We start from the raw sequence: 27,518 nt of genomic DNA, 5'->3' as shown, positions 1-27,518 counted from the left end.
AAAAATGAATAAATTGACTGGAAACACAGAAAAAGCATTTATGTTGAAGAGTCTCAAACAAGATGTTCCTTCCTCTGAACTGGTACAAACTGAGCCAAGCTTGATGTGTTGGTGGCTGTTTGGCACACAAAAAATAGTTCCTGTACTTTAATTATGTTAAATAATTGTTAAAATGACTAAAAAATTAATATAAAACCTTTAAAATTATTGAATAGTACAACCTTCTTGATATTTACTAAAATGGTAGGAATTTAAGCCCCAAACGATTACTGTATTGGCGGACTAATACTACAGCTGGTGGGCAGCCAAATGCAGCTGTATGTTGCGAAAAAATTCATGAATTAATTAACCGGGTGATAGTGCACGTGGGAATTTTCCCCAAAGTGTTTACTTGGGGATAATGTCTGTGTCCCTGATTGGCAACAAATAAAGATCTTGATGATCCTCTTAATAAATGTTCTGAATGAAATTATTTTATAAAAACAAATTTAATATAAATAAGTTTCATTGAGCTAAGGGATACTTGATATAATAGTCAGGAGACAGAATCGACATAGTGAGTTATTGTTTATATTTGCCATGGTGACTTGTATAACAATAAGAGATCTTAATGCATTAACTTATGAATAATATAACATTTATGAGTCATATTGATTAATTTGGGGAAAAATGCTTTCTCCTTATTAATTACAGTGAACCTCGACAACGGTTTCACTTTACTCGTTTCTACATTTCTGTTGCCTGCCAGAACCGAATTCCCACTTTACGTGATGCATCTACTCATATACGCAGGAGAAGTATAATTTTTTTTATTTAGCTCATAAAATTCATACAAATTATCCGGCCAGAATATAATTTACATTGCTGGAATTCTTACAATTTGATGATCATTTTGAATATAAGCATCATAGATTTTGCATTAGACATACAAATTTTAGATCTAATGCAAGTATTTTGTTTACTCAGAGCAAATATGTTATCTTTTGTGCAAAATATATGAAGTGTATATTCAAAATATTCCTGGTCTTGCAAGGAATCCAGCAATGTCAATTATATTATCCTAACTTTAGTCTGAGGTATTATTTATTACTAAAAATGTAAATATACTGTTATAACCCAATCATTTCTCTGGTAGGGAGGGAAGGTGGGGGTGAGGGGTAGGGAGGGACCCAGGGAGCAGGTGGGAAGAGGGGGGGAGGTGGGGTATTTTGATTGACAGATAGTATTTCGGTAAGTATATTTTGTTTATTTATTGAAGATATTTGTTTTAGCTCATAAAATTCATACAAATTACCGGGCCAGAATATAATTTACATTGCTGGAATTCTTACAATTTGATGATCATTTTGAATATAAACATCATAGATTTTGCATTAGACATACAAATTTTAGATCTACTTTAAGAATTTTGTTTACTCTGAGTAAATATGTTATCTTTTGTGCAAAATATATGACATTTATATTCAAAATATTCCTGGTCTTACAAGGAATCCAGCAATGTCAATTATATAATCCTAACTTTAGTCTGAGGCATTATTTATTACTAAAAAGGTAAATATTCTGGTTTCTCCCACACATTTCTCTGGTAGGGAGGGACCGACCTACCATCTGGCGAGGTTGGAAGAGGGGGGGAGGCAAGGTGGGGTACTTTGATTGACAGATAGTCTCGTGAAGAATATTTTTTTTTTTTATTTACTGAAGATATTTGTTTTAGCTCATAAAATTCATGCAAATTACCCGGCCAGAATATAATTTACATTGCTGGAATTCTTACAATTTGATGATCAATTTGAATATAAACATCATAGATTTTGCATTAGACATACAAATTTTAGATCTACTTTAAGTATTTTGTTTACTCTGAGTAAGTATGTTATCTTTTGTGCAAAATATATTCAAAATATTCCTGGTCTTACAAGGAATCCAGCAATGTCAATTATATTATCCTAACTTTAGTTTGAGGTATTATTTATTACTATACCTTAAAATCTAGTGGTTTTCCCCCAAACATTTTTCAGAGAGGGAAGAGCCAGGAGTGTGAGAAGAGGGGGAGGGAGTTGAGTCTATTATTTGAATGGACATTAACTTGGCAACTGTATTTCTCTATTTCTCTTCAGTATTAATTGTGTGCATGTACCATCATAAAATTAAGATGTTATTTTTACTAGAACATAGGTATTGTGTCGGAAAAAGTGGAGTTTGGGGGTCAGCCAGTCTCTATTTCATTTAATCCCATATGTTATGTTGTTCACTTTACGCGGGCCTCCGTGGGTTCAATTGACCGCGTAAAGTGAGGGTTCACTGTATTATTATTAATTTGTGATATAATGATATAATGTGACTCATGGTATCCTCCTAGTTCAGATGAGTGAAATTATCTCCTAGTCAATTGACAAAATCCTTATCTCAATTAGTGAATCAAGCAGACCCTGGCAAGTAACTTTTGGCACATGACACTAGGAAATATGCAGGGTCTGTGGCCTTTCTGCGGCATATGAGTCTCAGTCAGATCAAGGAAATGGGCTTTTGGAGATCTTCAAAAACTTTCAAAGACAGCTATCTTCATCTATCTCTGAGAGATGCTTCAAATGTGGTGGTGCTGGGTTCCCCTCCCCCATCTAGTCAATCTCCACTACCAGGACCTTCTTCCTCATTAGAATAAAGTGAGTATCCTTTTTGAGTAAATTAACATTTTACCTTCTGGTAAATGTTCCTAATTTTGGAAATGTTCAAAACGGTTTATAATATAATCGGGACCTCAGTTAGCGGAGCCTTGTATGCAGTCACCTCCCTCTCCACCTCCTGCTCGGGTATTCTTGCTAACGTCGCATTCAGAGCTTGAACAAAAAAACGTTTTTTTCTAAAAACCAGTTTTTGCTGAGAGTCGCATTCGAGCTATATCACAAAAACTGGTTTTTAGAAAAAAACGGCTTTTTTTTAAATTCTCTCTTTTAATCTTTATTTAATATATGTTATTTTAAATGAAACCTTTCCTCTAGACCATTGACACCTCGGAAATTTGTGAGGCTGTACCTTCACAAATAGTAGCTGTGTAACCCTGGTCTATAAAAAAGGGAAGGTTTCCTGCAAAGGATAATTGATGCTAAATATACTGACATTAATACATAAATATTTACAGTGGTCCCTCAGTTAACGAACGGTTCGATTAAAAAAATTATGGTTAACGAATTAACTTCCATAAGGATCTTCAATTCGGTTAACGAACAAAACTTCAATTAACGAAATCCTTACGACAAACACCTTTTGTTGTGAGCATCAGCTGATGGGCTAGTCTGCCAATTCAGTAATCTGTTCTATGTTTACATTCGTTTCCAGTGAAGTAAATATCAAGAAAGTTGTGCTCTTTAATATTTTTGCATATTTTATATTAAAATTATTAGTCATATTAAAATTTAGTTAACATATTGAAAATATATGCAGTACAGGGAACTAGTTTTTTGTGCACCCATCAGCCGCTTGACTCGCCCACCAGGCGTCAGTTTGACTTTGTTTACAATGGAGTGAACATCGATTTTGTTGCTGTCTTGAATATTTTTGCATTTTTACATTAAAATTATTGGTCATTCTGAAATTTAGTTAATATATTGATAATATATAGCGCAGTGCAGTGTTGATTTAAATAAAATAATCTTGAATTACACCTAGTGAAATTACGGCATCAAGCATGAGTCCCCTGAAAGGTTATTTCTCCTTCATCACCACTTCCTTCTCTTCTCCCTTCTCCTCCACCCCCACTTCTAATTCCCATTATCATCATCAACCAGGAATGTTCTACATATACACCTCAAAGTAAGTGTACTTTACTGCATTTTTTTTTTACTTTGTATGTACTTTTCTGAGCTGGAGCCAATTACCCAATACAGTATCCCATTGAAACAATGGATTCGGTTAACGAACGACTTTGTGGAACGAATTGTGTTCGTTAACCGAGGGACCACTGTACACTGGTTATTTTTTTTTTTCTTGCTTACATCAAGTGCTTCTTGAGCTCCTGACCAATCACGAGTTTCATTTGGGGTCCTACATTCTATTTCCTCTAGCAACCTGTAAGAAAAGAAAAAGACAAGATTATTTTTTGAATACAGTACAGTATATATAATAAGTTGCTTCAACATGCTTGATGGCAGCTGAGTCACCAGAGCTGTACCATTCATTGGCCTCTACTGCATTTCCTGGGCTGGTACCCTGGGTTTGCAATGATGAGTAGGTGGAGGAACAGGGGAGACATACCATTCTGGTTTTACCCAACAGCTGCCATCAGGCAATTATAGCTAACCCATGCAAATGTGGAAAATTACTGATAAATGTTGTTGATGATGACAGCACACTCCATGACTTCATACATGTGCATACCTGCACACCTGCCCTTGGATGAGTATACATGCATGATATAGTACCATATAGGTATGGGGATGTGTATAATTTGGTGGTAGTCCTTTGGACCTTGAAAAAATTTAAAATTTCAAAATCAGACCCATTGCTGTCAGTAACACCCTCTGCTGACCCATCAAGGGAGCAACCATGGGAAAAGTCTACTGGGAAGTTCCTTCACTGCTGATACCAAATTAACTGGGGTTTGCTACCCTAAAGCTGAGTAGCAACAGTCTACAATGTTAGCCATATTAGATTTCAAGAATGCTTTCACCTAGACTAGAAGAGATGAGGTAATCAAGATTCCCATCTTTTTTCCCTGTTAGATGCACATAAATCTATATTCTTAGAGATTAGTACTACGATACCTATAGGATGATCTCATTTTCTTTTAAATACACAGAAAGATTATATACTCTACTGTGCTAGACAAACCAGTAAATAGAATTCATGCAAAAACTTTGTTGTCCCTGGGGTTTTTATTGTTTGAAGGTGCTTGAGATGTTTGATATTAATTTGGCAAAATAGCAGCCTCTTAAGGAAAAAGACTTTCAACAATAAACAAGGATTTAGAGGTGCAATGTGATATGACATTTTCACATCAAGTACAGTATTGTAATTGTATTAATTCAGTGGCAGATAAGAGTGGTTTGGGGAATTCTGTTGAACCTTGTGCCAAGACTAACGCGTCACCTATCAACTTGCACACATTCTTGGACCGCTTGTCATCCATATACAGGTAGTTCTGCTATAACGCGATAATTGTGTTCTTGTAAAATATCGTGTTATAGAAAATCGCGTAATAGAAATAACAGGGCTTATGGAGAAAATAGGGTTAGGTGCAGATTACTCGAAATCGAAAAAATTTAGTAGTTAGCCTAACACAAAGGATAGCACAGTCTAAATAAATGTTACATTCATATCTAATAATGAAATCATACAGTAAATTTAACACTTTACCTTGAAAAAATATGAATGTAACTTGATGGGGGAGAAGGGTGATTTTGAGGTTGATAACATCGAGCTTCTCTTCAAGTGTTATATCCTTTCTTTTACGATAATCACCGGGAATTCTATCATCAGAACGCTTTTTGGAGATATTCTTCTTTACCATATTCACAGTTAATACCACAAAATTGGAGAAATAGTAAGCAAAAATCGCGTTATAGCAAACAAGCGTTCGCGTTATACAAATATTGTTCCGAATTCATAAATCGCGTTAGAGCAAATTCGCGTTATCAAAACACGCGTTATAGCAGAACTCACTGTACAGTAATCTCTCATTAGCTTGAATAATTGGTGCAGAGCTCTTCCGATACTGAGAGATTTGTGGGTAATCAGACAACTCTCTCAAACCCGGAAAAAATCTGACATCCCCAGAATATTTCTGGTTTTGTAATAGGAAAAGTTGCTTAGTCTAAACTATGCATCTCACATGGACAGACACTATTCCATATCCATGAAATGTTTCTGGGTTCTGGGAAAAGTTTTACGAGTCTAAACTACGCATTTCATCTCCCACCGACAAACACTCTCTCATTACATTTAGACCGTGGGCAAGAGTGAAAATATTTATGGCTAGTCAAAAATGTATAAACTTTTATTCACAGCATCTGATCTAATAGTGTTAGAGAAGAATTAGGTACCATAATGATCCTGAATAAATTCTCTATGTGACTATTCAAATAAAAGATCCTTAAACACAATATTTCAGCATGATATAATGATGAGGACTCAATTATTTTAATAAAAAACTAAATAAATGTTGATACAGGAGTCTATAAAATCAGCCTTTAAGTTAGAAACATCAATTTTTTTACCCAAATAATCATGAATAGTTTATGTAAAAGTTGGGTTAAATAAATATAGTTTTTAAAAAACTAAAAATCTAAATATTACAACAGGCAGTCAAATGAAGGCATTTTTGAGGTGTGAGCAAATATATTTATGGCTAGCAAAAAATGTTTAAACTTTAGTTCACAGCATTTGTTCTCATAGTGTTAGAGAGATGACTTTGGTACCATAATAATCCTGTATTGGCCTCGTTTGTCACCTCAGAGCTCACCAACGAAGGCGACATCCTTAATAACTCATATCATTGTATCATAGCTGGATGATCGTCGTACTCAATTCTGAGTGATTTAAAAATAAAGAAACAAAATATCAAGAGTAAGAAACATATATATATATATATATATATATATATATATATATATATATATATATATATATATATATATATATATATATATATATATATATATATATATATATATATATATATATATATATATATATATATATATACATATATATATATATATATATATATATATATATATATATATATATATATATATATATATATATATATATATATATATATATGTAGTGTATATATATATATATATATATATATATATATATACATATATATATACAGTTGTACCCCGCTTAACGCAGTCAATTGAACCCACAGGGTACCGCGTTAAGTGAACAACAGAACATATGGGATTAATTCCAATAGAGACTGGCCCGACCCCCAAACTCCACTTTTTGACGACACACAACTATGTTGTAGTAAAAATATTATCTTAACTTTATGATGGTATGCACATACAATTAATAATTAAGAGAAATGTCAATAATATTAGGCTATTTAACACTTACATTAGTAGAAAAGATGGCTGGGCACACGGGGATGGGGGTTGGTTCCGAGGCAGAGGGCAGACTATTGGCCCTCACCTGTATCACTTGTATCAATTGTATCACTATCCACCACAGAGGCTTGCAGGGCCTCTTTGTCAAACCCCTCAAAGTCCATATAAGTCCATATCCTCTCTATAATTATCACTATCACTGACTTGGGCCGGCTGTGGTGGGTGGCGGGTGAAGAACTCGGTAATGTTTTGATGACTGGGCGACCTTGTGCGCACCGTGCCCGCGCCGCTTACACAACATGGCGGATGGCGGGAGGTTTGGATCCAAAAATGGCGCAGCTCGCCAGCCGCTCTCCGCGTAAAGGGGAACACGCACCGCGGAATGTGAGCATCCCGGGTTCCGGCATGGCTAAGTTTATTACAAAGTGATGAAAAGGGTACGCTTAATACTGTAGTCCACAAAACATGTAGCTATGCTTTTTTTATTTGGTCCCCGTCATACGAGTCCGTTTTCTCTCACATCAGGACGCCTGTGTCCTCCGTTTTCTCTCTTAATCTTAGAGTGCATCAGAAACTTTACTATTTTTAGTAATGCCACAGATTTTGAAATTGCAACTCCAATTGCAACTTGCAATTGTTGAGGCAACTAGATATGTCTGATTACAGCAAAAGTGTTTTTGTCAATTTGTAGGTGAAAGATTTTATCCTTAATAGATGTAGGTTAACATTTCACCTGTAGGCAGATGCTTAGAAAAGCCTAAGTAAGGAAGCATATTCCTTTAACACATAATATCTGACCAGTATGGGGAGGATCATCGTGTCTCCGTCAGGTGGTCGTGGAGTGGTTGTCCAGTAGGCGTCACGTGTTTGTTGTTTTTTTGTTTTTTTTGAGGGGGGGGGGGGCCACGGACATATATGCGATCGGACGTTAACCGGCGCATTACTGTAGTTGCAAAAATATTACATTTCCGTGAATGTATTATATCAAGAACAGTATGAATATAATATCACTAATATAACAGTATTTTAACCGAAAACTATCAAAAAAACGAGTAACATATCTTGAACATCGGAAGGTTAGGTAAAGTCTTTTGTTTTCATGTAGTTTATCCTAATTTACATTGAAATACATTACGTTTCAGCAAAACTACTATTTATTTCTGAGAATATGGAAATGTAATATTTTTGCTGAAAAGACGTACGTATTACAGTGGAAAGTGACGAAAGCAATTACTTTCTCTTTCTTTCGTTCAAAAGATGTTACCGTAATCGCTTTTCGAATGGTTTTCAGTTAAAAAACTGTTGTATTACAATAATATTCTATCCTAATTCACTTGTGATGCAACAGTATTTTAACTGAAAACCATTAGAAAAGCGATTACGGTAACATCTTTTGAACGAAAGAAAGCGAAGTCATTGTTTTCGTCACGATTTTATCCCACTTTCCACTGTAATACGCACGTCATTTCAGCAAAAATATTACATTTCCATGAGTGTAGTATATCAAGCACAGTATGAATTGAATATATCTTGTAATATAACAGTATTTTAACCGAAAACTATTAAAAAAGCGAGTAACATCTCTTGAACATCGGAAGGTTAGGTAAAGTCTTTTGTTTTCGACATGAATTTTATCCTATTTAACATTGAAATACATCACGTTTCAGCAAAACTAATATTTATTTCTGAGAATATATTCATTCAGGCACAGTTTAGGTAAAATATACATGTGATGTCATAGTTTTTTAACTGAAATCGATTCGAAAAACACGTACCCTCTAGCCCTGTTCAAGGAGAAGACTGGGAGGAGCTGTTTGGTGCTGAAGACGATGACAAGAAAAATGATTTTGATGGATTTTAATGAAAATATTCAGAAATATGGTATTGTAGTATTTATGCAAGTGAATTAGGATAGAATATTATTGTAATACAACAGTAGTGACAATGTGGAGGAGGCAGAGGGATAGAGCGGGGAAGAGTGGTGACGCTGGAGGTGGGAGCAGGGACGAGTGGAGATGCCAGCCAGTACATTACGGGTGTACAGTATTACGGTAATTGTTTTTATAGCTCTTTTTGCATTTTAAGATTAAATACAGTACATTACGTTTCAACAAAACTACTATTTATTTCTGAGAATATGGAAATGTAATATTTTTGCTGAAATGACATACGTATTACAGTGGAAAGTGGATAAAATTGTGACGAAAGCAATGACTTTCGCTTTCTTTCGTTCAAAAGATGTTACCGTAATCGCTTTTCAAATGGTTTTCAGTTGTGGGATTATGAGGCTAATGATAGGATAGAATATTATTGTAATACAGTACAACAGTTTTTTAACTGAAAACCATTCAAAAAGCGATTATGGTAAAATCTTTTGAACGAAAGAAAGAGAAATTCATTGTTTTCGTCATGATTTTATCCCACTTTCCACTGTAATATGTACGTCATTTCAGCCAAAATATTACATTTCCTTATTTATTTCTGAGAATATATTCATTCAGTCACAGTTAAGGTAAAATATACTTGTGATGTAATATTTTAATGAAAATACGGTATCGTAGTTTTCTTTTGTTTCAAATTTAATTAACAAAGATTGATGTTTCAAATGTAATGAACAAAAATTTATGTACAGTATCTATAAATAAACTTTAAAAATTTAATACTTTATGTTTTACATCGTCGTGTGCATACCTTACCATGCATTTGGCTACTTTGGGCTTGCTATGATGACGCAAGAGATCTGCCCTGGCAACTGTACCGACACTCACAGCTGGTGGTGCGTTGGTGCGTTGTTTCCATTGTTTACTGGTAGTTACTGGTAAATATTTTTCAACCTAACGAAACTAATACCCGTTTAGAAGTCGACCCCCAATTTTTTGCCAAATAATTTGGTCTTAAAAACTCGAACTACACACAGGTATATACAGTAAATAAGGACATGGGGAGCCAGGGTTTTTTTAGGAGGGGGGCAGCAAAAGTACACACAGACTGTGAGGAGGTAGAAGTGGACAATGAAGAGACATGCATTGACCTTGATAGTGATGAAAGTGAGCCAGACCCAACGAATGCTAGTGAAAGTGAGCCCATACCTCAGTCTTATAATGAAACTGAAATGTTGCCGGCATCAATAATCAGTGATTTAGTGTATGAAGAATCTGTGTGGCGATTTTTAGAGAGGGCAGAGAAAGACTTTGATCAGTAAGTGATTGATTATGACGAGGCCATTAAAGTTATACTCACTCCTCAGGATTTACGTAACTTCAAGTTGCTATGATCTTCAGGGATAATAAAACGAAGGAACTTAACAAAGTAAGATTGTAATACAATACTTTTGTCAAAATACTGTTTTTGCCCAAGATTATGCAAACTTTCTCCGCCTTTGTATTCGTATGTTAATTACGCTGGAAGGGGGGGGGGGTTAATGGTGGGAGATGAGTGTAGTGGTGTTTCCTTATTATTACACACTATTAAACTTAACAATATTATAAATCTTTGCTAATAATAGGAACGGAAAGATAAATACCGATAGGCAAATGAGTTGCTTATTATTAATTATTTTTTAGGGGGTTTATGGGTGCAAGACGAGTGCTGTTTTTGGTGATCATTAGCTTGTTATACAGTATTAGCCCACAATAATAATAAAATTTTGCAGAAAAACGTGATCATTGTTGGTTTGAAGCTCAAACAACTGTACATCATGGGTAGTTATTCTCATTCAACTTGCGATAAAATAATAACTATACACAGTGCAGCTCCTCCCCGACTGTACTGGCAAGCTTAAAAGTGAAAGTTTTGTGGTGCTGAGAAGAAAAAGATACACCCATTTTAGATTTTCTATGTATTATTTTCGCATTTTCAACTTACGACCCGGGTTTGGGTCCTTAACCCCGTCATAAGTCGGGGAGGAGCTGTACTAACTTTTAGTTTTCACAGTTCGCTAGGAGAGGGATTGAGCTGCACGATAAAAAAAATTAACCCTCTAGCTTAAAAAACAAAAAAGTTATGGTTGTTTGAACTTCAAAAAACTTTAAACGAGTTTTTCTCAGCTTTTTGAATTTGGCGTTTCACCCCCCCCCCCTTCTGACGCGGAGCGCTTCATGTCACAAATACTTTTTCTATTTCATAAGTACAAAACATAAAAATACAGTCCCTATTCCTACCATATTACATTATTTCTTATGGGAGGAATTGTCCCGCTTTGTGTTGCATTGGCGACCTAAACATTCTTACGGTCCTTATCTTTCAGTATTTACCGTATTTTGCGGCGTAGAAGACGCTGCATCGTGGAAGACGCACCCTGATTTTGGAAATGCAATTCTAGGAATAAAACTTTTTATACTTACTAACCGACACCAGTGAAACAGTTGCTTGATATACAGCCCTTTTCGCACAAGTACACACACCTCTTTGAATATCGTCACTTAGAATTGCTTATCAGTTGTCATTTTCATCAATTTTTAATAAAAAATCTGTATAAGAAATGAAAATCTTTAATACAGCACTCATATTCTACACCTGGTTCCCCCCCTTTTCTAGCAGGCTGTAGTGTTTACATTATTTCCTTGATTTTGTAGATATAACAATGATGCAATTCCTCAATAGATGGCGCTGCCGCACCACTGCCATTAGTAAACAAACCGCACAATAGCAAGGGTTGCGTAGCTGCAGCCATTTATTTTTTCTAACTGAGTAAGTAAATAATTGTATTTTTTGCAGTATATCAACAATACAGTATTACCCCGCCTAACACGGTTTCACTTAACGCGTTTTATCATATACGCGGTGCCTCGCCAGAGCTGAACTTTCACTTAACACGGATTTTTTCCACATATACGCGGTGAGTGTCCGGCTCGAGACGCTATTTTTAGATTTGCCCCACCCTGCCTGACTGCCTGTTTTAGCTCATAAAATTCATACAAATTACCCGGCCAGAATATAATTTACATTGCTGGAATTCTTATAATTTGGTGATCATTTTGAATATAACATCATATTTTTGCATTAGACATACAAATTTTAGATAAAAATTTTTCTCAAATTAACTATGTTATCTTTTGTGCAATATATATGACATTTATATTCAAATATTCCTGGTCTTACAAGGAATCCAGCAATGTCAATTATATTATCCTAACTTTAGTTTGAGGTATTATTTATTAAAATTTAGTGGTTATCCCACACATCTCCTTGGGACGGTTGGTGGGGGTGGGGGGGAGGGAGGGACCGACCGACCATCTGTTACCCTGTGAAGAATTATTTTTTTTTTTATTAACTGAAGATATTTGTTTTAGCTCATAAAATTCATACAAATTATCCGGTCTGAATATAATTTACATTGCTGGAATTCTTATAATTTGATGATCATTTTGAATATAAACATCATATTTTTGCATTAGACATACAAATTTTAGATAAAATTTTTTCTCAAATTAACTATGTTATCTTTTGTGCAAAATATATGACATTTATATTCAAAATATTCCTGGTCTTACAAGGAATCCAGCAATGTCAATTATATTATCCTAACTTTAATCTGAGGTATTATTTAATACTAAATGTTAAAAACCCTGGAAGGGAGGATTGGTGGGGGGTGGGGGGGAGGGTTGGGACTGACCGCGCGGTTGGAAGAGGGGGGGAGGCAAGGTGGGGTACTTTGATTGACAGATAGTGTTGTGAAGATTATTTTTTTTTTTATTAACTGAAGATATTTGTTTTAGCTCATAAAATTCATACAAATTACCCGGTCAGAATATAATTTACATTGCTGGAATTCTTATAATTTGGTGATCATTTTGAATATAAACATCATATATTTTTCATTAAACATACAAATTTTAGATAAAAATTTTTCTCTAGGTAACTATGTTATCTTTTGTGCAAAATATATGACATTTATATTCAAAATATTCCTGGTCTTACAAGGAATCCAGCAATGTCAATTGTATTATCCTAACTTTAGTTTGAGGTATTATTTATTAAAATTTAGTGGTTTTCCCCCAAAAATTTCTCTGAGAGGGAAGAGCCAGCGAGTGTAGTGTGAGAGAGGGAGGGAGTTGAGTCCATTATTTGAATGGACATTAACTTGGCGACTGTATTTCTCTTAAGTATTAATTGTGTGCATGTACCATCATAAAATTAAGATGTTATTTTTACTACAACATAGGTATGTGCCTTCAAAAAGTGGAGTTTGGGGGTCAGGCCGGTTTCTATTGGAATTAATCCCATATGTTCTGTTGTTCACTTAACGCGGATTTCACTTAACGCGGGACCCTCTGGGTTCAATTGACCGCGTTAAGTGGGGTACAACTGTATTAGTTAAATCAATTGTTTTATAGTATAGAGAATACTTGTAATTGCTAAGTAATGAGGTAACAGTCTTTGTAAGGGGCAGATTTCAGTTGACCCTAAGAAAACCTCAGCTACAACCCATCAACTAGCGTCGTGGAAGATGCACGGTAATTTTCAAGGTATATTTTTGTAATAAAAAGTGCGTCTTCTATGCCGCAAAATACGGTACATGTATTCTCATGGGAGAAAATTCCCTGCTTAACATCATTTTGTGTATATTTGGGACCCCCCTGTATACTGTACTGTATATTCAAGCTGATTACAAAGAAAACAAACATAAGATGCCTTGTTTACTTATAGTACAAAAGATATAAAGTGTGCATTTAAGTATGCAACCTGTTGCATCGTGAAACCAACAACTTAGATAATTGTCTTCTAAATTGAATATCACACACACAAAAGAGTATGACTTACTTGACATTAAGTCCTCCCTTCTCAAGTACTTCTAGAATTCTCTTTCCAACTCTTTCTGTATTTGTTAAAATTGCAACCTCTTCCTCTTTTAATTCCAAGAATTGAAGTTCTGGCAATGGTATGGATAGAAGTTCAATATCTGGAGTCTCTTCTGTGTTATGTATTGATGTCTTGATGAAGGTGTCTGGTAAGATAATAAATCATTAAACATTTGCAGTCATTGCTTTTTTTTTAATATTCATAAAACAATGGTGCATAAATGGAGCAAGGCATTTATATATTTTTAGGTTCTTGGCTTATATTAAAGTGATATAGTCTTACTACTAAAGCTGAATCTTAAAAAATTACCAAGCTGTCTTGCTTCCTCAGGTAATTCATTTTGTGATGGTGGCCATATTTACAAACACTTTTCAGCCACAAACTAATTTTAAAATATATTTACCCTAATACTGTTCTCCCCTGGAACATGATTTTATCAACAATCATACAATATACTTAGTGATTTTACAAACACTGTAAAGAGTTGTGAGAGTTAATGGAAAAGAAGAAAAATCCTGGTTCTGTATTCATTTTCTTCATCCTAAATAAATGTGTTCAAATGTATGAGGAACCTCTTCAAATGCAAATACAGTAAAAGTTAAAAAATCCGGATGCCAGAAATCCGGACCACCCGAGAATCCGGACTTTTTGAAAACTCAAACCCTTTTTTTTTTTTAAGCGAGCTTTTGTGTGTATGTTCGCATGCGTGAGCGCCACAGCTGCACAGCGACAACAAGCGACCACGTGGTTGCCACTTTAAAATGAGCAATCAAACTGTGACAACATATGTAATTTTGAGTCTTACTCTTTCCATTTACAGAGTACTCTACAAGCCCATAATAATGGCTCCTAAAGTAGGAAACTTCGTTGTGTGAAGAGAAGGAAGAACACGTTGAAATTGAGTGACAAACTTGAAATAATTAAGAAACCAGAACATGGTGTGAGCAATACTGTTCTAATGGAAACATACGACTTTGGAAAGTCTACAATTTATGATATAAAAAAGGGAAAGAATAAAATTCTAGAATTCACAGCTTTTTCTTTAAAACTGCTCGTTTTGATAAATGAAGCATGCTATATTTGCTAATGAATAAACTATCAAAATGTACCTGTTCACCTCTTCTTTATTCCTCCTTAAATTTGAATTTTAAAAGTACTGCCTGAGAATCCGGAAAATCCGAAAAATCCGGACCGACCCAATCCCCAAGCAGTCCAGATTTTTGGACTTCTACTGTATATCAGCAACAAATTAAATGTTATCTTTCTCAAGACTTTCCAATTTGAGTAATCTCTTAATTTCACAAAAAGGTTCAAATTGCCTTTGAATATGGCAATAGTATCTTGTGACATCTTGCAGAACAAATTTCTCAAGAACAAGAATACTCAGCCATTTACAGATTACGTATAACCAAACTATCTTGGGTAATAAACTTGCACATTAAGCATAAACAACAATTTTGTGTTCTATTGTACTTGCATTTATGTATATAAATAATTATTTTATTGTGATTAATCATATAAAACTGTTTGTAGATAATTTATTTGCAATGCTAAAGCAACAAACTGCACCTTCTTATCTCAAATATCAAGCTTTCTATGACTCATTATGTACAATTATCTCTCACGTGGTGCAGTCAAGTGCAGTGAGGTTAGTGACTAGCCCGACTCTGAGCATCTCTCTGGAGAGCACCTCCCTAAACCCAAGAGTGTTACTGAACTCAAATAAATGTCATCTCATTTATATATCCTTTATATCTAAATATTTCTTTAACTTTTTAGCAAAAATGTCCTCCTGGAATATACCGTATATACTCATCCATAATTCTACCTCGTGTATAGGTCGACCCTTGATTTTTACCAAGAAATCATAAATTTATGATATGCCTCGTGTATAGGTCGACCCAAGTTTTTGAGGGTAATGGAACAATAATAAAGCACTCTATGTCCTATAAACTGAGGGTCGCTGTGCCTGAAACACCGAGTGCCCAAGGCAAATTGTTTTCCATTTATTATTACGGCACTTTACACTGAAACGCAGGTAGTTTCAGCAAAATTATTTTATAATTCCATTCAAGTATTTATTCAAGTCAATTAGGATAGAATATTATTGTAATACAACAGTTTTTTAACTGAAAACCATTCAAAAAGCGATTACAGTAACATCTTTTGAACAACGAAAGAAAGCGAAAGTCGATTGTTTTCGTCATGATTTTATCCCACTTTCCACTGTAATACGTATGTCATTTCAGCAAAAATATTACATTTCCGTGAATGTATTATATCAAGCACAGTATGAATAGAATATCATTGTAATATAACAGTATTTTAACCAAAAACTATTAAAAAAACGAGTAACATCTCTTGAACATCGGTAGGTTAGGCAAAGTCTTTTGTTTTCGTCATGTATTTTATCCTATTTTACATTGAAATACATCACGTTTCAGCAAAACTATTATTTATTTCTGAAAATATATTTATTCAGGCACAGTTAAGGTAAAATATATTTGTGATGTAACAGTTTTTTGACTGAAAACAATTCGAAAAACACGTACCGTCCAGCTGATACGGCAGAGCCCTGGTCGCGGAGGCTTTACCTTTGCATCGGCCCTTCCTAAGCAGCCTTTAATATTACCGTACGCTGAAATTGTGTTTATATTCTTATTGTCTTGCTTCTTATTTTCCAGGAATATGACAAGTTTGTATATAATACAAAGTTACGGTACTTTTAAAAATACAGAAGAGTGTTGGCAACTGTGCCAACACTCAACAGCTGGTGGTGCGTAGTTCATCATTGTAAACAATATGAGGTTGATGTGGATTATTATATTAAGTGTGAAACATCAAAAAGGTTTTTATTACTAGTATTTTTTGTAGATGTATGGGTACTGTGATACCGTATATGATATAATAAGTTAGCCTGTGCTAAGAACTTCAACATAGACTACTGAAAGCATGTTGTAAGGTAAGTTAGCCTATTGTAAGTTGGTGAGCTTCATCTGCTGAAGGCACTGCACAGCTTTTCATTACTAATTGGTACATATTTTACGTTTCCATTGTTTACTGGCAGTAACTGGTAAATATTTTTCATGTCTAAAGCTAAAAGTTGCTCCTAGCCCTTCCCATCATGCATAGATTCAACCTAACGAAACTATTACCCATGTATACAGATAGGTCGACCTCGAATTTTAAAAAAAATTGGTCTTAAAAACTCAAACTATACACGAGTATATACGGGTAACCCCTATTTATATCATTAGGTTTACGGTAACCATTTATTTACTATATGTTTCACTTAATGTCACACTCTTCCAGAATGCATGACCGACATACTGTATGGTATACCTGAATCTGAAAGAGGTACAGTAATGGGAAGTGAAGGTTTTACCTCAATGCACTATTTTAATAAATGATGTTTTATGGACTAATATTATTTTAAATTTTAAGATAAAAATTTTGCCCCCAAGATGCATGGATTTCACCCCCCGTGAAAATTTGAAAATACAGTACTGTACTGTACTGTACTAGAGGTCAGGGGTCATGAATGAGGAGTTCATATACATTTACTAACTATGAGATTGTAGGATAGAGTATCATTGTACAATATGTTTTCCCATGTGTGAAGGTGGGAGTTTGTCTGTGGCAGTGCCAGGTTACCAGTCACTGTCTGACGCTGCAAGAGTAAAGTTTCCAAAGAGCCTGGTATATTATTCAAACCTCTCACATGGCACAGTGAGTAGGATGCCAGCGCCCGACACAGAGGACATGGACCAAGAGGAGGACCTGTGCGCTGCAGTGTGTGCGGTCACAATCGCAGCACTGGATCAGGATGGATGCATCACTATAGACAAAGACACTGTGTGCAGACGGCCCAGTGTACCAGATTCTAGTGTCGAGGGTGCTGGCGGCCGACTGGAGCCCCCACAAGTCACAGGAGGTGGCCTGTCTGTGCCCGTACTTCTTGGTGAGGGACAGGTTGGTTGTGGTCAGGGGTTTGGTCACCTACACCTCTGACCAGGTCTGTGTGCGCCTTGTCATCCCCGACTCTTTCCTCCACCGGGTCACAGTTAACCTGCACGTGGGGCACCAGGGCCTCGACTCTATGCTCAGACGGGCATGGCAGTCTGTCTATTGGCCTGACATGGAGGGTGACCTGCAGTATCGTTGGTCTGGGTGTGCTGCTTGCGAGACACACGTCCCTTCCCAGCCTCCGGAACCGTTGGTCTTGACCCCCGTGCCAGACTACCCCTTTCAACAGGTGGTGGCTGACTTGTTCCACCTACAGGGTCACAAGTACCTAGCATATGATGACCGACTCACAGGTTGGCTGGAGATTGCCCACTTCCTCAACGAGGCCACCTCTGGCAAGATCATTGTCCGTCTGTGGGGTTACTTCATGAGGTGGGGGGCACCTGATGAGATCTCCACGGATGGGAGTACCAACCTTGCCAGCGGTGAGACGATGGATTTCCTCAAGTCCTGGGGGGTCGAGGTGCGTCGTCGGCCCACTTCCCAGTCCAATGGCAGGGCAGAGGCTGGGGCCAAGGCCGCCAAGAGGCTCCTCAGGGATAACACTGGGCCCGGGGGTAGCCTGGACTGAGATAGGACATCCCAGGCCCTCCTGCAGTACCTGAACACGCCTCTGCGGGGGGGTGAACAAGTCGCCCGCCCAACTTGCCACCGGCTGCCAGCTCCGTGACGGCGTTCCCGTGGCCAGACAGCACTATAAGGTGGACCAGCACTGGCAGCGGCCACTTCGTATGAGGGAGGTGTGCTTGGCCGAAGCCCAGGATGGGATCCTTCAGTCGCAGGGGGAGGTGTCCTGCCAGCTGGCTCCCCTAGCTGTGGGGGCGCAGGTGGGTGGGCAGAACGCCGCCACCAAGCTCTGGGACAGGACGAGCACAGTGGTGGAAGCTCTCCCTCACAAACAGTATGCAGTCAGGTTGACTGGCAGTGGCAGGGTGTCCATCCGCAACAGACGCCATCTGCGATGAGGTGCCTACCACTCCTGTGGTGCACCATGCTATGCCTCCTGGCCCCCCTTCTGCGGTACCGTCCGTACCCGCGCCCTCGCTCGCCCCCCCCAGCCCGTTCCGAGTTGGGCATGGCCAGGCCCGGGAGAGGCCGCAGGCCCCCGGGTTGGTTGGCTGACTAGGTGGTGTAAAATTAATTTTGAGTTTTTTTCTTTCTGTTCTTTGTTTTGTCTTATTTGCTCTCTCCGAGCTTACGAACATGCCATTGTTTGTTTTTTCTTGCATTATTGTTTTTTATCACTGCATTGTTTTCCTTTCGTTAGTTCAAATGTGCCTTGTCATTTCCTTTTAACTTGTTGGGGAGATGTGAGATTGTAAGATGGAGTATCATCGTACGATATGTTTTCCCATGTGTGAAGGCGGGAGTTTGTCTGTGGCAGCGCCGGGTTACCAGTCACTGTCCTACGCTGCAAAAGTAAAGTCTCCAAAGAACCTGGTATATTATTCAAACCTCTCACACTAACTCATGAATATACAAAATACACACATGCAAAAGCTGCAAATATCATGAGCCTACTGTATTTTTTTACATTCTTTGATTATTATATGCCATCCACTACACCTTTTCATATGAGGAATTGTGGATATTAGTATCAATCTTCACATGTTCCCTGTATGAAAAAATCCATTTCTGTGTAAGAATAATTTCCAGAATGTGTAGAAGAGATTATGATTACTGAAAATAGTAAGCAGTGCACTGATATTTATTTTTATAAATAATTTAAATATTTTTCACCTACAGGCTGACATTCTCTTAGCCTGTATTCCATCAACTGGCAAGTCCCAAGTAACAGGACTGTTATAATACTAGCATTTTCAGACAAACTTCACAATTACAGCATGTTTATTCACCATGCGGTTGTTCAGTTGGCCCCAGACATAATTATACCATTATTTCATTACAGTACATTCAACAAATTGCCTTATTTGCCAACAGTGCGTGACAGAGACGTGACCGATCACCCGGGCGGCTAGCGAGCCGATCTTTTGGTAAAGAAGGTAAATGAAAAGGAAAAGTAATCAGAGACGTGACCGATCGCCCAAGCGGCTAACAAGCCGATCAGTGGCGAAGGGGATAAAAGTAAAAGTAAAAAGTACTAATAATCATAAAATAACAATATAATAAAAGAAAATTTAAATTAAAAGACTGAAGTTTAGCAGCAGCTTGTTTATTTGGGCTGAAGCTCTTACACTGTACTGGCAGACATATGATCCACAAGCTGAAAAGAGTTGTGTCAACTCAAATTTAAAAATTATAGCTATTATTTGTTTTTATATAGCTCCCGAGCAAAATAATTGCACAGGGTACAATATTTTCAATAAAAGAGATGAACTGATTTGAAAAAGCAACAAGGGAAACTTTTGATTTTTATACAGAATTTTCTTCTTAAAAAGTATTATGAGTATTTAGTGAAATACAGTACTGAAGGTTCTTTATGAAATATAAATGTTTCTGATACTTTAAAATATGTAAGATAAAACTTACACGATGTGAGCTTGAATAAAACCTTCTGTACATTATTGATGATAACCCGGAGTATTGGGATGTTGTTCACACTCTTCTACAGACTCCTGAGATAATTATTACTAAAGAAAATGGATTTTTGCATGATGATCTAGATATGTTGTCTGTGATATACAAATTGAATAGCATTAATAATATGATCCACTTTACTATGACTTACCTTCTCCACTTAAACTGATATGATATGTTGCAACTGCAACATCAGTGACATCTGTTTCAATATAACAGATATAGGTGTCATTATCTCGAATATTTTTATTAGGACCCTCAGCTAGTACTAAGGCACCATCGGATGACAGCGATAAATCAGCAATGCCACCAACATCCAGCGTACCAAGGAACACAAGATTTCCATTATGCTTCCAAGTGATCTGGAAACAGCAGCCAGAAATAACTGAGATAATACATAGTACACAAATAATAAAATACACAAATCTAGTGTATAAATAATTTTCTATAAATATTTTCTCCAGTCTTATAAAATTGTCTTTAAATCTTTAGTTTCTATGCAGTTCACTATTGAACTTATTTAAAGATTGTTCTTTCACCAAATTAGTGAAACCATTACTGTAGGAAACAGCTGTGTAAATTAATGAGGATAACACTTCTGTCAGGAACACCATTACAGCACTGTTTTCATGTACAGTAAAAATAACATCCCAATACAATACAGTATAAGACTTTTGATAAGGTAAAGCACAATAAACTTAGAGAGATCTTGAAAAATAGGTATTCATAAAGGAGATATTAGAATTTTAAAGAATCTTTACTGGCAACAGGAGGCTGTAAATACTGTAATGAACTTGCGAGTAATATCTTTGTTCGCCAGAATCCCTCTTAACCGGAACTCTCTTATAGCCGGTATTGAAATTTTCTAGAAAATTCAAAGAAAAATTTTCCGGTTCCTGGGAAATTCCGGGGATGGGGGATTTTTTCCAGGCTATGAGATGAAATAATGCATCATTCTGGGAAATTCCGAGAGGTGAGGGTACAGGGAGAGGATGTTTTTGAGGAATCTAAGTAGTGTAAAATTAAATTAAAGGGAGGAGACTTACTTATTGTCGGGTATATCTGCAGATCCCCAAACTGTAGCTTACTGAACCAAAGGAACTTAAGAGCCTTAGTAGACAATGCAGTGATGGTCAACCCTAACCAGCTCCTTATCATGGGGGACTTTAACTATGGCGACATCGACTGAAGAAACGAGTTCACGCCAAATGACTTAAATAACCCCGCTACACTGAACCTCATCATAATGAATGAGGAGGGTATGGTGGCCAAGCTGGAACATCTAATCCTAGCTGGCACCAGCCACAAGGCAATTTTGTAATTCAGATTTAACTGTTATTTAGTTCACGACAAAACCAGGCCAAGGTGTAAATATTACAATGTAAATTACGACGGGATGAGGGAGGAGATAAGGGGTATCCACTGGCTGACTCACTAAAGCATAAGAACGCAGACACTACACTGAATATCATAGCTAGTAAAGTGACCCATTTGATCGATAAATATATACCCAAGACCAAACCCAGTGCCTCTAGGAATACAAGGAGACCCCTACACATGAACCATGCTGCGTTAGACAAAGTTAAGAAGAGAACCCAGACATTGAAGGCGTGGGTTAGGTCAAACGATGAGCAGGACAGGAGGATTTATGGAAGAGCCAGGAACCAAGCAAAGTCAGAGTGTAGAAGGGCTGAAATGGAGTTCCAGAAGCTGGTTGCAAGCGAGGTCAAGTCAAACCCAAAGGCATTTTACCGTTATGCAAAGTCAAAATTAAAAACGTGAGTAGGAGTATCGAACCTGAGGCTTCAAGATGGTAGTTACGCAGATTCTGACCAGGACAAAGCTGAGGCATTGAGCAGTTTCTTTTCCTCAGTGTTCACAAGAGAGGATGCGATTAATCTTCCTGCGTTTGGGGACAGATGGTTCGACACAGCACTGACTCACATTGTGTTCACAGAAGAGGTTATAAGAAATAAAATGTCAAAGCTAAAGGTTGAAAAGAGTCCTAGCCCTGACACGGTACACCCCAGAGTGCTAAGAGAATTGTGCAACGAGCTTGCTGAGCCCCTGAAGATCCTGTTCTGTAAATGCCTGGATGAGCAAAAGGTCCCCAGTGATTGGAAAATGGCTATGCGAATCCTACCTTCAAGAAAAGCGAACGTGACTCCACGAATAACTATAGACCAGTGAGCCTAACCAGCATAGTATATAAAGTACTTGAGAGCATCATAAGAGATGCCATGATTGGAGACTTTCTCCATGACCACAAGCAGCGTGTGGTGAATAATGGAACGAAATCATCATGTGCACCACAGGGCAGTGTATTGGGCCCGCTGTTGTTTGTTTGCTTCATAAATGATATGCCTGACGCTGTACATTCCTCTATAATAAATGTTTGCGGATGACGCCAAGTTATATTGAGAAATTAAGAACCAAGCAGACTGTGAAGAGCTGCAGAAGGATCTCTGCGAGCTTCAAAAATGGTCGCTGAAATGTCTGCTAAGATTCAATGTCACAAAGTGTAAGAGACTGCTCCTTAGACGTATCAACAGTAAGGAGGCGTATCATGTTCCAATGAGATGAAGAAACTGCATTAATTGAGATTGAATGAGAAAAGGACCTTGGTGTATATGTTGACAATGAGCTGAAGTTCTCGGGGTTTTACGAGAAGAAGGTGAATCAGTTAACGAAATTATTAGGTCTTATAAGAAGGTCATTCAGATCTAGATGGTCCGTCCCTCATAACGATCTTCAAGAGTGAAGTGCTTCCCCGTCTGGAATACTGTCACCCCGTCTGGTCCCCGAGATATGCTAGGGACTGTCAGTTGATTGAAAATGTTCGATTTCTATTCCAACTATTGTAGAGTTCCAGGGATCGAGGAGTCTGGCTAACAGGGAGATTACTTATAAAACTTGTGGAAAAAATTATTTAAACAATAATGAGACTTAGAAATAAAGTAAATATAATATAAAACTAGAAAATAAGAAAACAAAGAGCATGGGTGAGCGTATGTGATGTCACAGAATACACACAGTGCAGTGCGGCAGCCACATGACTCTGGGTCAGCTGAGTGGCTTTTTGAATAGTGTGGTTCACTCTCGGCATTACATACACCAAGATCCTAGAGGACAGCTTGGGGGCAGAAAGAGCTATTTTGTGTACATAAAATATGTATTATAGTATTTTATGATATTTCATTATTACTATATATTATAACACTTTTTGTTTACTTTTGGAGGGAGGGAGGGAGGAGGAAAATTGTAATTACTGTAAGTATATTTTTATTTTCTTCTAAAATAAATTAAGATTTTTTTTAAAATTCCTATTGTAAAGAGTTTTGCTTTCTGTTTATCAAATATTAGTCATAAATTAGTCATTTGTGTTATAGTGAATTTCTGTACAACAAATTTCTAAAAATTGGGGATCACTGTAGAGATGCTATACTCCTGTACAGTACAATCTGTTATTGTAAGCACCTATATAAGAGCAACCAAATTTTTTTTAGTAACACCACCATGATATGTAGTTTTACCAGCATAAATACAGTACAGTGACCCCTCGTTTAACGAACGCCTCGGTTAACGAAATTTCTGTTAACGAACTGCCTTCTATAAGGATCTTCAATTTGGTTAACGAATTTCTTACGAACCGACCTCAACATGTTTTCGCTTGCACTGACCGGGCAACCAGCTTTAGTATCAGTCCGCCAATACATTAATCGGTTCTAGGGCTTAAATTCCTTACTATTTTAGTAAATATCAAGAAGTTTATACTATTCAATAATTTTAAAAGTTTAATATTAACTTTTTTAGTCATTTTAACAATTATTGAACATAATTGAAGGTAAAGAAACTAGTTTCTGGCATGCCATCCAGCCTGTTAACACACCAGACAGGTGTTAGTCTCTCTCTGTTTTCAGTGGAGGCAACATCTTGCTTGAGACTCTCTTCAACTAAACGCTTTTTTCTGTTTCCAAGCAAATTATTGGTCATTTTGAAATATATTTTACATATTGACAATATATAATGCAGTGCAGTGTTGATTTAAAGAAAATAATCTTGAAATACACCAAGAGAACTAAAATTTTATGGATGAAATGGTGCCATGGGGTGACTTCTCTTCCACCCCAATGCCTTTTCTTCTTCCTTTTCCTCCACCCCCATTCTAATTCCCATCATCATCATCCAGGAGCCTTCTACTACACACCTCAAAGTAAGTGAACTTTTCTACCATTTTTGTTGAATTTAGGAAATTTTCGGTGAGCTGGAACCAATTACCCAAAAACCCATTGAAACAATGGTTTCGGTTAACGAACTTTTCGGTTAACGAATGACCTTCTGGAACGGATTGAGTTCGTTAACCGAGGGGTCACTGTACTGTAATATGTAACAATATGAAATAAAGCTTCTGAAATACAGAAAGTCTATTTGTTATTTATTTACAGTGGACATTCTAAGAATTATAAGTCCTGATTTTTTGAAGTGGAATGGTCATATTTTACAAAGGTTAATCTTAAATGTATTTTTAATAAATATAGCTAGTTTTTGAATGCCAAATTTAAGAGGTTTCAGTGCAGTTTTCTTATACAGGGTATCTGTACAGTGAATTCTTTGACTAGTATGTTGAAGGATTACCATAACTAAATTCATGAGTTAATATAATGATACCCACACACCATACAAGTATGGGAAAGTGACTGGAATATGACAATGATGATAAAACAATGATTTGTATGTTGTTCACTGCTCTTACTTACATCATCAAGAGTGTATCCGTTACAGCTAAGAATTTCTTTTTTATAAATAACAGGTGGGACTGTGGTTGTTGTTGACTCTGTGGTTGTTGTTGACTCTGTGGTTGTTGTTGACTCTGTGATTGTTGTTGACTCTGTGGTTGTTGTTGACTCTGTGGTTGTTGTTGACTCTGTGGTTGTTGTTGACTCTGTGGTTGTTGACTCTGTGGTTGCAGGTGCCATAGTTGGTGGCACTATGATTGCTGGTGTTGAGTTTGTTGGCTCTGTGAAGGATTCGTAATAATATTCCACTTTCACTTCCTTCGGAGTTTCTTCCTCATATTCAAAATTTTCTGATGGTCTAGAGAAAATATAAATTGCTCGAGTAAAATTCATGATCCACACATGAAGAAATATAAATAACAATTTATGTAAATCAAATAATGTAATACAGTACTCTCCATACAAACACCTACTCTCACAAAGATTTATGTGGCCATTGTTTGTTTACATGCAATACATCATAATGATGGAATCGCATCAAATTATTGGGTAGCAACAGTATTTGCATCGGTGACAAGAATCGTGTCATTAAACTTAAAAATAATTGCTCCCTGACCCCCCCCCCTTCCCCACCAAAAAAAAAAGAAAGATAACTGCATGATCTCGGGAGGGAAGCATCCTGAAAATACCCAATCTTGGGTTGAGTTCCACTGTCCATCAGTCTCCTCCCGTCAGCCGTGCTGGTAGGTCGAGTTTGTCCCTTTTTCTCCTCCTCTACCCTCCCCACTATTAGTCATATAAAACCTCCAAAGCCACCATTTCTATAACTATGATAATACAGTACTGTACCTTGGTAGGTTTGTGAGAAAATATCCGAGAAATGATGTTGGGAATACATTTTTTTTTCTTTATTTGGAGTGAAAATAATATACTGTAGTCTTATTTTTTCTGCTTATATTAAAGCCAAAACAATTAATGAAGCAAGTGATGTATAAATCATGCAGTAAAAAAAAAAATCTTGTGGGATAAATTGGCTGTTGAACGAAGATGTCCAGACCACACGTGAGCGATGATGAGAGGTCCCATATAACTTTTGTTGTAGTCACACTAACTTAAAAACTTCTCGTGCGTGTGAGAGGGTTAACATAAAGAACATCTTTCATTCTACTTTCTACAGTATTTGGTGATTTTGGGGGTCTTTGGTTCCTAACCCCTTATTGAGTTGAATTGCATGTCTTTTTATAGCATACCTGTAATTGGACTACAGTAAAATCTCGATGATACGAGTAGATATATTCCTTGGAGTCTGCTCGTATAGTGAAAACTCATATAACGGAAGGAATAACACATGGGTTAAATAGGGATACGTTCCCAAGCACCGAGTATAGCGATGACAGTAAATAAATGTGATTCAGTACGAGTGAACAAACTGGGATAGCAGATTCAAACACTGTGAGAAGGGAGAGGGTGGCTGGGGGGGAGGACGGTAGGGATGTAGGGAAGGGGTGCGTGGCCTGGCTGAGTGGCTCACAAACATGTCTCTGCACATCTACGTCATGAGAGACGTCACAGACCACGTCATTGTTTGTTCCGCCTACTCGGCTGGGCAAACTGAGCAGCACTATAGTCATGTTAGACAGGTCACAGCAACCACCAGGCTATTAGGTCAAGCTGTGAGGTGTTATGGTTGTTTTTCAACTCGTATTTTCAGGTAGATTTACAGTATGTAACTTTCTTCATTTATTTTTACTCACTTATATGCACACACCAACCTAAATATATAGTGAAAAAAAGTAAAAGAAATAATTGTCCTAAGGGCAAACCTGTACTCATATGTAATAAGTACTAAAAATTTTATGTCTAGTGCAAACTATAGCATGTTTGTACTCAAATTAATCAATATCTTACAAGAATTCCAGCAATATAAGTTATATTCTCCCAAGTCAATTCATTGACATTTTATAAGCTAAAAACTTAAACTCCCTCTACTGAATTTGACTGATAACTACGCACTTAAAATAATAATAATAATAATAACTAACGGTTTATTGAGAAAGTCGGCAGCCTGAAGGCTGAAAATATACATTGGAACAAAAATGACTTGTAATATACAAAGACATGGGGTGGTGGGTGGGTCGTTCAACAAAATCTTTCATTACTGAAAGAAGAAGGAACATGAATTGAACATACAAATTATTATAGTTTACAGTTGATGGCCCGGGCCTGGACTGGTCATGGAGACACCAGGGGTTGAGGTGTTCACGTGATGTAGTAACTCGTCCTTGGGTGTTGATATGAAGGACCTCACGTGGTCATGGAGACATCGGGTGGTGTGGCGTTCACATGGTGTAGTAACTCATCTTCG

General features: G+C 36.9%; 1 protein-coding gene across 1 annotated transcript in view; it reads right to left on the bottom strand.

The window, feature by feature from the left end:
* The window catches only part of LOC121868776, a gene marked incomplete at its 5' end in the record, with an annotated part of 194,826 nt that overhangs the window by 47,349 nt on the left and 119,959 nt on the right, over positions 1 to 27,518 (bottom strand). Inside the window, 4 exon segments of the mRNA XM_042369670.1 lie at positions 3,993 to 4,065; positions 13,815 to 13,998; positions 20,569 to 20,779; positions 25,175 to 25,511. Coding sequence (XP_042225604.1) covers positions 3,993 to 4,065; positions 13,815 to 13,998; positions 20,569 to 20,779; positions 25,175 to 25,511 — 805 coding nt within the window.

This window comes from Homarus americanus, unplaced genomic scaffold (assembly GCF_018991925.1).
Source record: "Homarus americanus isolate GMGI-L3 unplaced genomic scaffold, GMGI_Hamer_2.0 scaffold30535, whole genome shotgun sequence".
Taxonomy (NCBI): domain Eukaryota; kingdom Metazoa; phylum Arthropoda; class Malacostraca; order Decapoda; family Nephropidae; genus Homarus; species Homarus americanus.
Note: the sequence above shows the minus strand (reverse complement) of the source record. Positions and strands in the feature narration are given on the sequence as shown.